This window comes from Pogona vitticeps, chromosome 12, assembly GCF_051106095.1.
Source record: "Pogona vitticeps strain Pit_001003342236 chromosome 12, PviZW2.1, whole genome shotgun sequence".
Classification (NCBI taxonomy): Eukaryota; Metazoa; Chordata; class Lepidosauria; order Squamata; family Agamidae; genus Pogona; species Pogona vitticeps.
This window is the reverse complement of record NC_135794.1, coordinates 13,739,013-13,755,055: the sequence shown is the minus strand read 5'-3', so window position 1 is coordinate 13,755,055 and position 16,043 is coordinate 13,739,013. Positions and strand designations below refer to the sequence as shown.

The following is a 16,043-nucleotide window of genomic DNA, read 5'->3' as shown; positions in this document are numbered from 1 at the left end:
TGGCTGATAAAAGCTGCAGTAAGGGATGGGTTGATTGGATAGAGGAGTGGTGGCGAACACTTAATTGCAATAGGGTAGGATCCCAACATGTTTAAAGGAGACATTAGTAAAAACCGTTGTTTAAAAAGCCTCCCAGCTCCAGAGGTTCCTGAATGAGACAGAGTATTTAGATCCATTTCAATCTGGCTTCAGGCCTGGTTATGGGATAGAGACTGCTTTGGTCAGCTTGGTTGATGAGCTATGCTGAGAACTGTATAAGTCTGTCTCCCTGTTGGTTTTGCTGTACCTCTCAGCAGCTTTCGATACTATCGACTGAGTATCCTTCTGACCCATCTCTCTGGAATGAGACTTTGGGGCACTGTTTTACAGTGAGAAGGTGATGCTGGGGGATTCCTGTTCGACACCCTGGCTGCTGACCTATGGGGACCTTCAGGGTACAGTTTTGTCTTCTATGTTATTCTATGTTATCGTAGCATGAAACTGCTAGGAGGTATTGTCTAGAGTTTTGGGATTTGCTGTCACCAGTATGCCAATGAAACCCAACTCCACCTCTCCTTTCCACCTAAATCTGAGGAAGCTGTTTCAGCTCTAAGTCAGTCTTTGGTATCAGTAATGGACTGAATGAAGGTGAATAAACTGAAAGTGAATCCAGACAAAACAGACGTGCTTTTGGTCAGTTGCAAAATAATGAAATGGAAAACATTCAGAGAAATTTAATACATTTGGGGAAAAAATGTTATTTTGAACTCAGTAATTAAAAATTAAAGATGTTAGCTAAAGCCAGTCAAAAAAAAGGCTTAAGGATGAGCCTATACTGGATAGGGTTCCATTCCCTCTGAAAACAGAGGTGCACAGCATTGGGGGGGGGGGCTCTTGGATTCCTCTCTGAGCCTAGATGCCCAGGTTTCGATGGTTCCCAGAGAGTATACAATTAAAACAAGTGTGCCAGCTATGCCTGTTGCTTGAAAGATTTGATCTGGCTGCTTGTGACACACATCCTAGTTACTTCCCAGATGGATTACTGTAATATGCTCTATGTCTGTCTGCTGATGGAAAGTGTGAGGAAACCTCAGCAGGTCCAAAATGCAGCAGCCAGATTGCTGACTGGGGCTGGTTACAGGGATCACATAACCCTTTTATTAGAGCAGCTCCTGGGCACAATTCAAAGTGCTGGTTTTAGCCCTAAATGGCCTGGGCCCAAGCTATCTCAAAGACTATAAACCACCTCAGGTGTTAAGATAGTCAAGAGGGCCTTTCTCTCAGTCCCATCACTTTCACAGGTACATCTAATGGGAACTTAGGAGAGGGCCTTTTCTGTTGCTGCTCCCAAACTTTGGAACTCCCTCCCACACAAGGCCAGATTGGTCCCATCCTTGCTGTCCTTCTGCAAGCAGGCAAAGACCTTTCTCTTCAGGCAAGCTTTCCCTTAGTGACTGGCTTTGACTGGGTTTTTATGTCATTATGCCAGAGTGGTATTTGCTCCTTTTAAATATTTGTACACTTACTATTTTTAGCTTTAATACTGTCTTTTAATGATGTAAACTGCCTGTTTATACTCATTGTTCTTAGGTTTAAACATTGTCTTTTAATGATGTAAACCACTGTTGTATATTCATTGCTTTGCAGCTTAAAATATTGTCTTTCAATTATGTAAGCTGCCTTGCATCCTTTTAAAGGAAAAAAGCAAGGTAAAAACATTTTAGAAAAATAAGAAAGAAATAGTTAAATCCCATTTTTATTAGTTTCATCTTTAATTACACCTATTAAATTCTTAACTTTTTTTGACTGGCTTTAGCTAACATCTTTAATTTTTAATTACTAAGTTCAAAATAACATTTTTTCCCAAATGTATTAAATTTCTCTGAATGTTTTCCATTTCATTATTTTGCAACTCTCTTTAATTGTGTTTCTGACAATATTTTTATATTTCTTTTTCCCCCCCACAGTCATGTGAAAAAGAAAGTACACCTTTGAATTCTATGGTTTTATGTATCATCCGGTCCTCAGCAAGTCTGAACATTAGGTAAATACAACCTCAGATGTACAACAACATGTGACATATTACACCATGTAATGATTTATTTTACAAAAATAAAGCCAAAATGGTGAAGCCGTGTGTGAAAAATGGAGTACACTTTATGATTCAGTATTTATTTTATTTATTTATATATTAGATTTTTATCCCGCCCTTCTAGACAATGTCTACTCAGGGTGGTTTACAGTAGCTTACAGAACTACTTTTAGCCGCAATAATTTGAAGTAATTATTTTCTGTATGAGTTTATCAGTCTCTCACATTAGTGTGGAGGACTTTTAGCCCACTCTTCTTTACAACGTTGTTTCAGTTCACTGAGTTTCACAGGCATTTGTTTATGCACAACTGTCTTAAGGTCTTGCCACAGCATTACAATCAGGTGCAAGTCTAAACTGACTGGACCATTGCAACTCCTTGATTCTTTTATTTTTCAGACATTCTGTTCTAGATTTGCTGCTGTGCTTGGGATCATTGTTCTATTGCAGCTTTAGCTGTTGGACAGATGGCCTCACATTTGACTCTAGAATACTTTGGTATACAAAGGGGTTTCTTGTTGACTCAATGACTACAGGGTGCCCAGGTCCTGTGGCTGCAAAACAAGCCCAAATCACCACCCCTCCACCACTGTGCTTGACAGTTGGTATGAGATGTTTGTGCTGATATGTTGTGTTTGTTTTTTGCCAAATGTGGTGCTGAGCCTTATGGCCAAATATCTCCACTTTGATCTTGTCTGTCCAAAGGACATTGTTCCAGAAGTCTTATGGTTTATCCAGACGCATCTTTGCAAACCTAAGATGTGCTGTCATGTTCCTTTTACAGAGAAGAGACTTTCTCCTAGCAACCCTTCCAAATAAACCATACTTATAGTAGTTTTCTGTCATGAACTTTACCATTTCACATGTTAATTGAGGCCTGTAGAATCTGATATGTAATTCTTTAGTTTTTTGCAGTTTTTCTGAGCATTGCATGGTCTAACCTTGGAGTGAATTTGCTTCACTCCTGGGAAGACTGGCAACTGTCTTGAATGTTTCCACTTGTGAATAATCTTCCTCACTGTAAAATGCTGGACTTTAAATTGCTTATAACCCTTCCCAGATTGATGGACAGCAACAATTGCTTCTTTACAATCACTGTTGATGTGTTTCCCCTTTGGCATTGTGTTAACACACAACTGAATGCTCTACAGCAGCAAATTCCTAAAACTTTGGCTTTTATAGAGGTGGTCACACTTGCTGATAATCAAGAGCGTTTGGTTAGCAGCACCTGGCTGCTACTTAGCCGCTTAATTCCTATAGAAGCAGTAACGGTGTACTTAGTTTTTCGCACATGACTTCGCCATTTTGGCTTTATTTTTGTAAAATAAATCATGACAGTGTAATATGTCATGTGTTGTTATTCATCTGAGGTTGTATTTACCTAATGTTCAGACCTGCTAAGGACCAGATGATTTTTTTTTTCCTGTCCTGATACATAAAACCAAGAGGGTCACATGTTTGTATGTATATCCTTCCCAACTCTTTCATATATATATATATATAATCTTTTGCTTTTTAAAATATGTTATTTGATTGCTTTCATAGTGTCCCATATCAAACTCTTAGTACTACCTTCAGTATTATTAATTTCCTGTGTTCTATCATTTATTTTTCCATTTTATTATGTTATTTTATTGTAAAATACTTGTATCTAATCTCTGTTGTTTAGCCTTCTTATAATCAATTCCAGCCTTAAACTTCGTAACCAAAGCATGACCTTTATTATACCCCCTTTTATTTCCCTCCAGACATCTTTTAAATCCATTTTAGATAACATTATATTCAAAACTGTAATATTATTATTTCTTCTCTTGTACAATTCAGTTTATCTTTTTATCCATTATTATGTTAAAATCTACCAAAATAAGTGTTTGAATACATCTTTATAAAAAGTTTCTTAATTATTACGCAGCAAGTATATATTAATTAATTATATACTTCTGTAATTAAACCTTACAGAATTAAATAGTTACCCATTTTATCCTTTCCCCCAATATATTCATGCTGAAATCATATTTTAGGTATTATTGTAGCCATTCTTCTTGACCTTAAGCCTTCTCACCAATATCAGACTATGATATTTTAAGTTTATTTACACCATCTTTTTAATGTATTTTTTGTAAAAAGGCAATGTTTGATTGATCTTTGTTTAACATTGCTTTTATTATTTTCCTTTTTATAATAGTTCCTAGGCCTTTAACATTCAGTTAAGAATCTTAACATTTTAACCATATCTTTTCACCATCATGTCTTCTTTCTGGTCCCAAGTGATCTCCACACATAACAATTAACAACCCACCTCCCAAAATATCTATCTTATTTAAACTGTACCCTAATAAATTATGAGGAAAGACTGAGAGAATTGGGCATGTTTAGCCTTGAGAAAAGAAGACTGAGGGGTGATATGATAACACTTTTCAAATACTTGAAAGGCTGTCATACAGAAGAGGGGCAAGATCTCTTCTCAATCATCCCAGAGTGCAGGACATACAACAATGGGCTCAGTTACAGGAAGCCAAGTTTCGGTTGAATATCAGGAAATACTTCCTAACTGTTAAAGCACTAAAGCAGTGGAACTGATTACAGTGGTGCCTCGCATTGCGACGTTAATTCGTTCCGCAAAAATCGTGCAGAACGAAAACGTCGCAGTGCGAAATGTAAAAGCCCATAGAAATGCATTAAAACGTGATTAATGCGTTCCTATGGGCTTAAAACTCACCATTCAGCAAAGCTCCTCCATAGCACGGCTAATTCTGTTGCCTCTTAAGCGAGGAACCCATCCCAGAAAACAGCGGGCAGCCATGTTTTTTCCCCAGCGGACATTTTGAAACCGCCGATCAGCTGGCCGAAAATGGTCGCTTTGTGATGATCGGTCATTGCAAAGCGAAATTCCCCCATAGGGAACATCGCAAAGCGTCGCAAAGCGATTTCGTCGCTAAACGGAGCAATCACTATGCGAGGCACCACTGTACCTCAAGAGGTGTTAAGTGATCCAACACTGGAGGCGTTCAAGAGAAACATAGACAACCACCTGGTAGATCTCCTTTGATCTGTATTCTTCCATTGAGCAGGGGTTTAGACTTGATGGCCTTATAAGCCCCTTCCAACTTTACTGTTCTATCATTCTGTGAATCTATGAAATTCATCTCCCCCCTTTTCCCTCTGGGTTTAGTAACCCAAAGCATAAATCTCCCCTGTCATGATGATCTGAAATTAGAAACCATTTATTAATTTCATCTTCTACCTTAAGCTCCCCAATTTAAAAAATGTGGTCCATTTTATCTTACACATTAATTGAAGCTTGCTTATTTCTTCACAATCTCTAAACCTACAATCAGTATAGTAATACCAAGGGTAATCTACAGTTTATCTCCTCTTACGTAATCCACCCTATTAAAGGTAAAGGTTCCCCTTGACAATTTTTTGTCCAGTCGTGTTCGACTCTAGGGGGCGGTGCTCATCTCCCCACCCTATTGCTTATCATCAACTTTTAATTTCTATTATACTGATAGCTTGTCCTACCACACCATATAAATTTTACCTAATGTTCCCATCTATAGGGAAGACATATATTACAGTGGTGCCTCGCTAGACAGTTACCTCGCATGACAGTTTTTTCACTAGACATTGACTTTTTGCAATCGCTATAGTGATTCTCAAAACAGTGATTCCTATGGGGGAATTTTGCTGGACAATGTTTGGCCCCTGCTTCGCAAACCAATTTTCGCTAGACGACGATTTTGACAGCTCCCTCCGTGCTCGCAAAATGGGTGTTTTCGGGACCTAAGCTTCGCAAGACAGCTATTTATACAGCTGATCGGAGGTTCACAAAGCAGCTTTCCTATGGCTGATCTTCGCTAGTCAATGACGATTCTTCCCCATTGGAATGCATTAAATAGGTTTCAATGCATTCTAATGGGGAAATGCTTTTCGCTAGACAATGATTTTGCTAAACAGGAGCTGCTCTAATAGAATGGATTATCATTGTCTAGCGAGGCACCATTGTACTCTGAAGAACCCTGGTTTGCTAACTTACTTGGCTTTCCATCTGTTTTTGCAGTAACGTGTTTCCCCTACATTTACTAATTATTACCTGTGTGTTCATTAATAGTTCATACAATTAATACTTTCCATTCAACTACTAGATTATATAATAATACAGGTATATATCATGTTAAATTTATTGTGTAATAAAATTCCTATTACTACTTCCTCTTCAGTTCAGTAGTTCTTCCTCCTAACTTCTTAATCTAGAGGGTTTTCCTTTTTTAGATCTAACATGCTGGACCACAGTTGTTCCACCCATGACTACTGCCAGTACTTGTTCTTCTCCTATTCTTTTTTCCTCTGTGCTGGTTCTCTGACTCAGTTTCTTCTCCTTCAATTTCTCAGTCTCTTGCATCCATTGATGATCATCTATGAGTCTCCATTCTCGCAACAGATCCAGTCCTTGTTCCAATAACTATATTTTGTACTATTTTCCATTATATATTCTCACATAAACAGGGTATCCCCCGTTATATTTCATGTTATTTTTTTTTCAGAACTACTATTAATGGCCTCATATTTCAATGCCATATAACATTTTGTGAACAAAAATCTTGAAATACTTGGCCTCTTGGTACTTAATCTGTATAGCTTTTTCTATGCTTTCATGAATTGATCTTTCTTATAAAAACTTATTAATAAGACTTGATCTCTTGGAAGCATTCTTGAGCTTTGTTTAAACCCGCACAATGCAGTATTTCTATATCTTCTTCAGCCCATTGCACATCTGGATATATTCTTTTGGTCCATTCCAATATACCATTTCTAATTGCTCTTTTCCCTGAAGAGGTGGTCTCTGGGTTGCCTTTGATTTTTCCCCCCTTCTCCCCAGTCTTCTAAAACTATCTGCTTTTCTGTCCAGTTGTATCATTTTACCTTCCTTGTACCAAAATTTTACTGTATTTGCTTTCACCTTTTCCTCCATCTCTTGAAATCTAATTGAAAATTAATATTTTCAATTTCCTTGAAATCTAATTGAATATTTTCTTGAAATCTAATTGAATATTTTCTTGAAATCTAATTGAAAATTAATATTTTCAATTTTCTTAATTGTGCCATTGTTTTATCTTCTTTCACCATGCTTTCATCTAAATTTGTTTGAACCACCTCCATATTAATATTTGTTTGCTCCTCCATCAGCTCCAGACACAACCATCTGGATTGTCTTTGATCTGATGGTTTATCTCTGTTATCTCCACTTACGCCTTCTGGACATATAGCAAATGCCAAAGGAGCAGTAAGAAACTCCAACACATATAGCAAACGTATCTGTTCCTAAAATGTTTATGATGTTATATTTATTTCATCCAGCAGATGGCAGTCTTAAATCACAGAAGTTCTTACAATTAAATACGGTCTATTACTTTCAAGTCAGCTCTATTGTACTAGCTAGGAGCTCAATGTTTTGCCTTCCCTGATGTACGTCCTTTGTTCTTACTAGTTTCCAAATGTAGATTAAAGACTTTCATCCAAGACTCGTTTGCTTCTCCGTATGTCCACTAAGATCCATTTAACAGCCTGTAAAAGTCCCAATTATGCAGAACAAGAACAAAGCATATAAATCTTTGCATTCTCTTATCTATACTATGAGCCAAAGGGAAAGGACAACAAACAGGTGTTCATACCTCAACAGCTTGTAATTAGGCTGATTTGTTTTAAAACAACCCTAAAGAGCTCTAAATTAGCCCAGTTAGAAACAGTCCTAGTTATTTCAGACAAAAGAAGATATGGCACAATTCACTGTCGCTTTCAGCTGTCAGCACATTCCAGCTAGGATTTCAGGAGAGACAGAACAGAAGAATATTCAGCCTCAGGCTAGGAATTTTTCAACCCTGAGTCTCTTCAAAGTTGATCTAAGCAAGCCCCTTAGCCCAGAGCATTACTCACACAGTGTGTAACTAATGCCTTCTGAGGTTAATAATCCCATTCTTCATTGAGGTAGCAAGAGCCTTGGTATTTAGCATCTAGTCATGGTAAAGGTTAAGTCCCACCCCCAAAATAATTGTTTGAATAGAGTCATAAGGAGAACTGATTGAGAGATGTTTGGAGAGTGATGAAAGGAGATGAAAAGAAATTTACTCTTTATTCTTCAGTTCATAAAGGTTACTCTAAGAGAGAGTATATTTGTATTGAAAAAATTGATTTCGAGCATGATTAATACAGATGTTGGTATAAAAGTAACTGATTATGCTTTTTTAAACTTTATTGTTGATTTAACTGCTTTGGTCACTCAACCATCGCTAACATCACAATTGAAACATAAATATAAATATGTACATCTGCTCTGATGCTTTATTGAACATGGATATTAACATTAAATGTGATTATAGAGAAACTCGACGATGAAGAAAATATTCTAGCATTTTTCAGCAAAAGAATGTGAGAGATAAAATAGAAATGATGGAAATATGGGGAATTAATGATAGAGATGATTGCAGCCATGGTACTACATGGGATACTAAAAAATCGTGAATAAGAGGAATTAGTATTAGGGAAGCATATAATCTTAAATAGACAATTGGAAAAACAAATGAAAATCAGAGAATATTGAAGTTGGAAGGGGCCTCTAAGGCCATCAAGTCCAACCCTCTGATCAATGCAGGAATACAAATCAAAGGATATTTCCCAGGTGGTTGTCCAAATTTCTCTTGAATGCCTCCAGTGTTGGAGCACTCACCATCTCTCAGGTTATTGATTCAATTGCCATACTGCTTCAACAGTTTGGAAGTTTTTCCTGATATTCAGCTGAAATCTGGCTTCCCATAATTTGAGCCCATTGCTTCATGTCCATATACTCTGGGATGATTGACAACAGATCCATCCCCTCCTCTGTATGACAGCCCTTCGAGCATTTGAAAAGTGTTATTATATCTCCCCTCAGTCTTCTCCTCCCAATAGATGGGGATGAAATAGGGTTGTTGGAAGGAAAATATATAATGAATAAGGATAAAAACCTTATATGAGTGAAAAGGAAAGAATTAAGAGAATATTGAAATGGAAAAAAATTAGAGAAATTTAATATTAGAAAAAATTCTGTTCCAGAAGGCTTTTAATTGAAATAATATCAACGGTGGGTCCTGATGGCAACATTTAGAGTATATATTTTAATTGTATTTGAATTGTTTTATCTTTTTTACTGTAGTTAAATTGCTGTAAGCCACCCCCTTTGGGTAGTGTGAGCGGCATATAAGTAAAACAAACAAATACAGTGGTGCCTCGCATAGCGATCGCTCTGTATAGTGATGAAATTGCTTTGCGATGGACTTTCTGCCATCACAAGAGCGATCGCTTTGCGATGGCCCCTATGGGAAAATTTCGCTTTGCAATGATCGCAGGGAAGTGATCATCGCAAAGCCCCCATTTTCGGCCAGCTGATCGGCAGTTCCAAAATGGCCACTGGGCAAACAAAATGGCCGCCCGCTGTTTTGCCTCGCTTTAGAGGCACCGAAAATGGCCGCCGCAATGGAGGATTTTCGCATAAGGTTAGTTTTTAAGCCCGTAGGAACGTATTAAATGTGTTTTAATGCGTTTCTATGGGCTTTTTAAAATCGCTTAGCGATGAAATCGCTTAGCAGCGATTTTTGCTGCACCGATTAACATCGCTAAGCGAGGCACCACTGTAAATGTGTTTGAAAAGAGAATTTTTGAAAGTTTAGTAATAAAAACTATGTTGGCCAGAGCCACAGAAGTGAAAAAGGCTAAGAGATTTATTGGAGTATTTAAAAATAAGAGGTGTGATTTGATGAAGAATAAATTCAGAGTCTTTCAATATTTTTTAACAAAAATTATGTACTGGGGAGTGTGGAGTCTTCTTTGAGAAGAACTAGAGAATATTGTGAGAACAAAATTGGGGAATAGACTTCAGGTCATGGATAGAGATATAATGGGACAAACAATTAGAGGAGAGAGGGGGGAAATAATTAATCAATTAAAAATAAGAAAGAGTCCAGGAATTGATGTATTGGGACTAGAGTATTATAATCTTTTTAGAAAGATATTGGTACCGCATGTGGGTGGATGTACTTATGTACCTGCACGCACACGTTCCTTTGGTCCTCAAAAATGTGGAAGATATGTGGCTTTCATGGTGAACAGTTTGGAGGCCCCTGCCCTTGAGCATTGTCTGACCAGTTATGGTCTGGATGAGGGCAAATAGGCAGAAGTTGAATTCTGACGAGATGGAGATCCTGCTGTTGGGAGGGGATCCTGATTGGTTAGGGGTTTTGTGGCCTGATCTTGATGGGGTCGCACTCCCCCTAAAGCAGGGGTCAGGGAACTTTTTTACCTTTTACCCCCCCCAAAAAATTATATACACTGACATTACCCCCTTGATTTGAAAGGATCTCAGTCACGTGCAGCCAGCTGAGTGCCGCCACCGAAGCCTCACTGCGCACATCTGGGCGGTGGTGGCCGCCTTCTCCTCCGCCTGGGGGGGGCTGCACTCAGTCCTCGGGGGTGGCTCCCCTTCTCCATCGGTGGGCAGCTCCTGGGAGGCTGTTGAAGAGCAGCAGGTGACTCACCCACCAGGGGCACCCAATGGCGCCTCCTGCTCCAGCACCTGCAGCTGCTTGCTGGGGTGGCCATGTCACGCATCAGGGCTCCCTCAGGCCTTGCTGTCGAAGCACCACAACAGCTGGCGTGAAGGCTGTGCCAAAGGAAGCTACACGGCTGGGCAAGTGCCACTGCCACCCAACGGGCTCCTCCAGGAGCAGGGGCGTGGGGTGGCAGCCCAGCACCAGGAGTCTGAGTCTGGCCCGGGCCACCGTCGTGGCCACACTTGCCCCCCTCCACCGTAATCCATCTCTCCAGGCACTGGAAGGAGAGGCTCCTGGCCGGGGCGTGCTGGCCGCTCAGCCCAGCCTTGTCCTCCACCATGGCCAGCCCTGCCACTGCCACCTCAGCTGCCGCACAGCACCAGCTGGGGCCCGTTGCCGGCTGCCATCCGCCGTGGCTCGGTTGCAGCCGGGCTGGAGAAGGGGGCGGGAAGGGGGTGATCAGGCAGCTGGCAAACCCCCATCTGGGCAGAAGAAGAGGAAGAGGAGTAGGAGTAGGAGGGAAGGGGTTAGGGTCGCATCCTTGTTACCCCCAGGATTTTCATTTTTACCCCATTTGGGGTAATTTACCCCTGTTCCCTGACCACTGCCCTAAAGGATTAGGCCTATAATCTGGATGTGCTTTTGGACCCGGTTCTCTCTGGCCTTTTTCCATCTGAAGCAGATTGCACATCTCTACACCCTTCTCAAAAGGAAGTCTCTAATGACACTGGTTCACACGTTGGTAATCTCAAGGACTGATTATTGCAGTGCTTTCTATGTGGGGCTCCCCTTGAAGGTGGTTCAGAAGCTGCAGCAAGTGCAAAATGTGGCCCCCTGGTTAGTCACTGATACATACAAATTTGACCATATTTCATCCATCCTGGCCCACCTGTACTGGCTGCCAGCATGCTTCCAGGCCAAATTCAAAGTACAGTACGGATGTTAATTTATAAAGGCCTTTACGGTTTAGGACCTCACTGCCTGTCAGAGCACCTCTCTCTCAGGTCATCCTCCTGTCCCACCCACACCTTGAAATCCTTGATTCTGCAAGTGGCCTGCAAGTCGTCAACCAGAGAGCCAGGCCTTCTCAGTAGTGGCCACCCCACTTTGAGATTCTCTCCCTATGGAGGTGTGATTGGCCCCCACCCTCTAATTTCCGTAAGCAGGTGAAAACCTGGCTTTTTACCCAGGCCTTTACAAACTTCACCTCTTTGTAATATTAATTTTGTACTGAGATTATACCAGCTTGCGGTTTGCCAAACAGCTTTTTGTTTTTATATATTCAACCTTTTAAAATTGCTGTACAGTATATTTTAATTATTTCCTGGAAGCCGCCTAGAATAGAGGTGCATCCACTAAATGGACAAGGTACAGGTCTAAACAAACAGACAAACAAATAAACAAAAAGTAGGAAGGCTAGGACTTCTTAATATTGGGTTATATCATATAGTCAATTAAATACGACATACAATTGATATTGTATCTGAATAAACAAATATGTTTTAATATGGAAACAGAATACAGTGGTGCCTCGCTTAGCGATCGCTCCGTTGAGCGACGAAATCAATGGGGTTTGGCCATTGCAAAAGCGATCGCTTTGCGATGGTCCCTATGGGGAAAAATCGCTTTGCGATGATCGTGGGGAAGCGATCATGGCAAAGCGACCCTTTTTAAACAGCTGATCGGCGGTTTCAAAATGGCCACCCGCTGTGTGTCCTCACTTTAGAGGCACCGAAAATGGCCGCCCCTAAGGAGGATCTTCACATAAGGTTAGTTTTGAAGCCCATAGGAACGCATTAAACACGTTTTAATGTGTTTTTATGGCCTTTTAAAAATAGCTTAGCAACATTTTTCCGGGAACGGATTAACGTTGCTAAGCGAGGCACCACTGTAATTATATCTGAATTCCCAAAACATTATTTTTATACACTATAATAAGAGTGTATTAAAAATACTGAAAATACCTTCTTTTGAAATATGTTTTTAATTTGAAATAAGTATATAAAAATATTTATTCCATGAATTTCTTCACTATATCTAGTAGCAGAGCTGGAGAAATTCCCAGGTAACCTGAAAAGAAAAAAATGAGGATTTTTAAGTAAAGAAACAAATTAGTAGGATAAAAGTTTGGGTAGAAAAAAATGAGGAACAAATAAAAGAAGGGTTAGGAATGAATGGGATTTCTTGGTTTAATCTTGTTCATTTAAAGCAGTGGACAAAGGATTGAGTGAAAAGAAATAGTAAATATAGGGAATGCACAAAATTTGAAAAAAATTGTATTACAAAAAAGGAAGTCTAGGTGAAAATAAGGTAATAAAGGGGAGATTGAATAAAATGTATAAAATATTACTGGAAGCAGAAGGTGAAGAGAATAGATAAGGGGAAAGGGACATACACCTTCACAAGCGTCAGTGCAAGGGAAATAGGGCTTCATAGGAGGGGAGAAATGGTTATAGCTCCCAAATGGTTCTGGGGGATGGGGAAGCATGATGTTTATATTCTTTTGTTATGTGTCATTAGATGTTTTTAATGTTTCTTCGATTTTGTTTGATAAAAATTTTAAAACTTTCATTATTAACTGAAAGTTAACTTTCACTGTCTTTTATGCTAATTGAAATACAGTGGTGCCTCGCTTAACGAGCGCACCGCATAATGACGAAATCGCATAGCGATCCGTTTTTTCGGATCGCTAATGCGATCGCATAACTTTTTTTTAATAGGGCTAAATTCGCTTTGCGAAGACCGGTAAGCGTTTCGCTTACCGATCTTCGCAAAACGAAGCCCGACGATCAGCTGTTCGGCGGCCAAAATGACCGCCGGAAGCCCGGAAATGGCCCAAAATGGCCGCGCGCAGCGTTTTCGCGCCCTCGTTAAGCGAGGCAAGGGCGCGAAAATGGCTGCCGGCCATTAAGAAGCTTCGCTGAACGGTGAGTATTTGGCCCATTTGGAACGCATTAAACCATGTTTAATGCGTTCCAATGGAAATCCCTGCCCCGTTCAACGATGCTTCAGCATAGCGAAGGTTAATCCGGAACGGATTAACCTCGCTATGCGAGGCACCACTGTATTAAATAAATACACTACAGTTGTCTACGTGTGTAATGAGGAAAGTATTTCTACTAACTTTCCAAGTGATGCTGTATTATTTAGACTTGGATTCAGAATCAGGTTCAGCATGCTTTTTCACTCTGCTTAAGAGACTTTTCTAGAGCAGTGGTCCCCAACTTTTTTGCCTCCATGGACTGGTTTAGTGTGCGGGGAGGGCGGGGGCTGTGTGTTTGTGGGAGGGGCCATGCGTGCATCTGTGCATGCGGAGGGGGCAGGAAATTTGTTTCCGTGTCCCTGTCCTGGCAAGGCCACAGACTGGAACCGGTCCATGGCCCAGGGGTTGGGGATCCCTGGTCTAGAGAGTAGAGATGGGCACAAACCAGAAAAATGATGAATTGGGGTGGTTTATGGCTACCCACAAACCACTCCCCAAGCCCCAGAAAAACAAATCAGTTATCAGTTTGCTTTTCCAGTTCATGCCTGGGGGGGGGGGAACAGGGAACCTAATGCCTCCACCATCTCTGCTGCCAGCCCATGCACTTCTCACTGCCCGTGTCTAATGCCTCCTCACCTGTTCCTGCTGCCTGCTCTTCTTCCTCCTCCACTGCTGCTATCTTCAGAGACAGCAGCCCAGCTTCTTTTCTGCGATCTAGGCCAGCTCTGTCTCTCTGCATTCCTACCCGCTGATAGGCATTGCTCATGTGCAGAGATGGCAGCCCTGGCTCCTGGAAGGGAAGCCAGGCTGCTGTATCTGGAGATAGCGGAGGAGGAGGAACAAGAGGAGGAGAAAGCAGGACAAGGTGGGGAGGTGACGTGGACAGTGGGGCATTCGTTTTGTCAAAGCAAAGCACTGATTTGGAAAAAAGCTTGGCATTTTGTTTCAGCAAAATGGCTTGCACAGACTGAACCACAAACCAAAACAGTTCATTTTTTTCAGTTCGTAATTCTGTTCTACTGGCATGATCCAAATTTAGGAGGATAAGGCTTTTAATCCAAAGTGTGAGTCACATTAAGTCCCAGATCAATAAAAGAAACACTGCTCTTCTTCAACTCTACTTTTTTGTTTCCTTCTCAGACTGCTTATTTAATTTTTGCTGCAATTTATAAAGCCTGAAAAACATTGTGTGGGAATTTTGAAATTTTAAATAGACTGGTATCCTAGCTGGCAAAGCTGATCCTATTTTTCGTGTTTTGTTTCCTCACAGACTTACTCTATGGCAGTCTACCTTGTCAAGCAGCTGTCGTCTTCTGTATTGCTGCAGAGGTTACGGGCAAAAGGCATAAGGAATCCTGACCATTCTAGAGCACTAAGTATGTCTGTGTACTTACATGCAGCTTTCTAGTATTAAGTCAGTTGAAGGTTACAATGTTGACTGGATAGGTACTACCAGGGCTGTGTAACTATAGCTGATACCTTTTTTCCTCATTTGGAAGCTTGGCTACTGCTCTCTTATTTGATAAAGGTTTAAATGTTCAAGATTCCTGGAACAAAGGGCAGATGATGGCTGCATCCCACTCCTAGATGACCGCACTCCAGGCAGAGACTTCACTTTCTGTGGAAGACAACTCTAATTTTCTCAGTAGAGTTTAAAGGCATCTAAGATGTGAACGCTTCTGAATTGAAGGGGCCTGAGTTTGAAGCTCATTGAGGAACCCCTTCAGTTTGGGAGGAACAGTATGAGATTTATGTGTTGCATTTGGGATCCTTTCAAACCATTTATTCCCCTTGCCTTAAGAGAGTTTGATTCTAAGACTACGTTCCCTGCATCCGTAGCGTCTTTTACTTACTTCATAAAACTCCTGCAGGATTGTCAATTGTACATATATAGTATCTTATTGTTCTTACAATTTTAGCCATGTTTCTAGATATCTCAAGAAGTGTAGTTTTCCACAATTAGGATTCTCCTTCTGTTGACCTTGCCACATTTATGCCAGTTCCCTTTTTGTCATAATACATATCTTTAAGGGATTTCAGCTTTCCTTTTGTTTTGTTTTGTTTTGTTTCTTTGACAGTCAAAGAGAAATTAACAGCAGATCCTGACAGTGAAATAGCAACAACCAGTTTACGAGTTTCTCTTCTGTGTCCAGTAAGTGTTAACTTCCTTAAAATGACTTCCTTCCTTCCTTCCTTCAGATGACTTCTCTGTAATGGAATATATTTACTACTCATTGAGAGCTTTAACAGAAGTTAAAGACCTGGAGTTACTTGGTATAAACCAGAAATAGACAAGGTGTAACCTGTGAGTTTCATGCACCATCTCCCAAGGGACTTATCCCTTGTCCCCAAAACCTTTAAGTAATGGTGGTGGTGGTGGTGATGGTGATGATAATGATTATTATAGTA

The 16,043-nt window shown here is 40.4% G+C and overlaps 1 protein-coding gene across 2 annotated transcripts in view; it reads left to right on the top strand.

Moving 5' to 3' along the window:
• Window positions 1-16,043, top strand: part of PIAS1 (protein inhibitor of activated STAT 1) — a 106,085-nt gene that overhangs the window by 68,427 nt on the left and 21,615 nt on the right. For both annotated transcript variants that reach the window (XM_020808145.3, XM_020808146.3), the window contains exons 7-8: window positions 14,905-15,010; window positions 15,713-15,786. In XM_020808145.3, coding sequence (XP_020663804.2) covers window positions 14,905-15,010; window positions 15,713-15,786 — 180 coding nt within the window. The remainder of the gene's footprint in view (window positions 1-14,904; window positions 15,011-15,712; window positions 15,787-16,043) is intronic.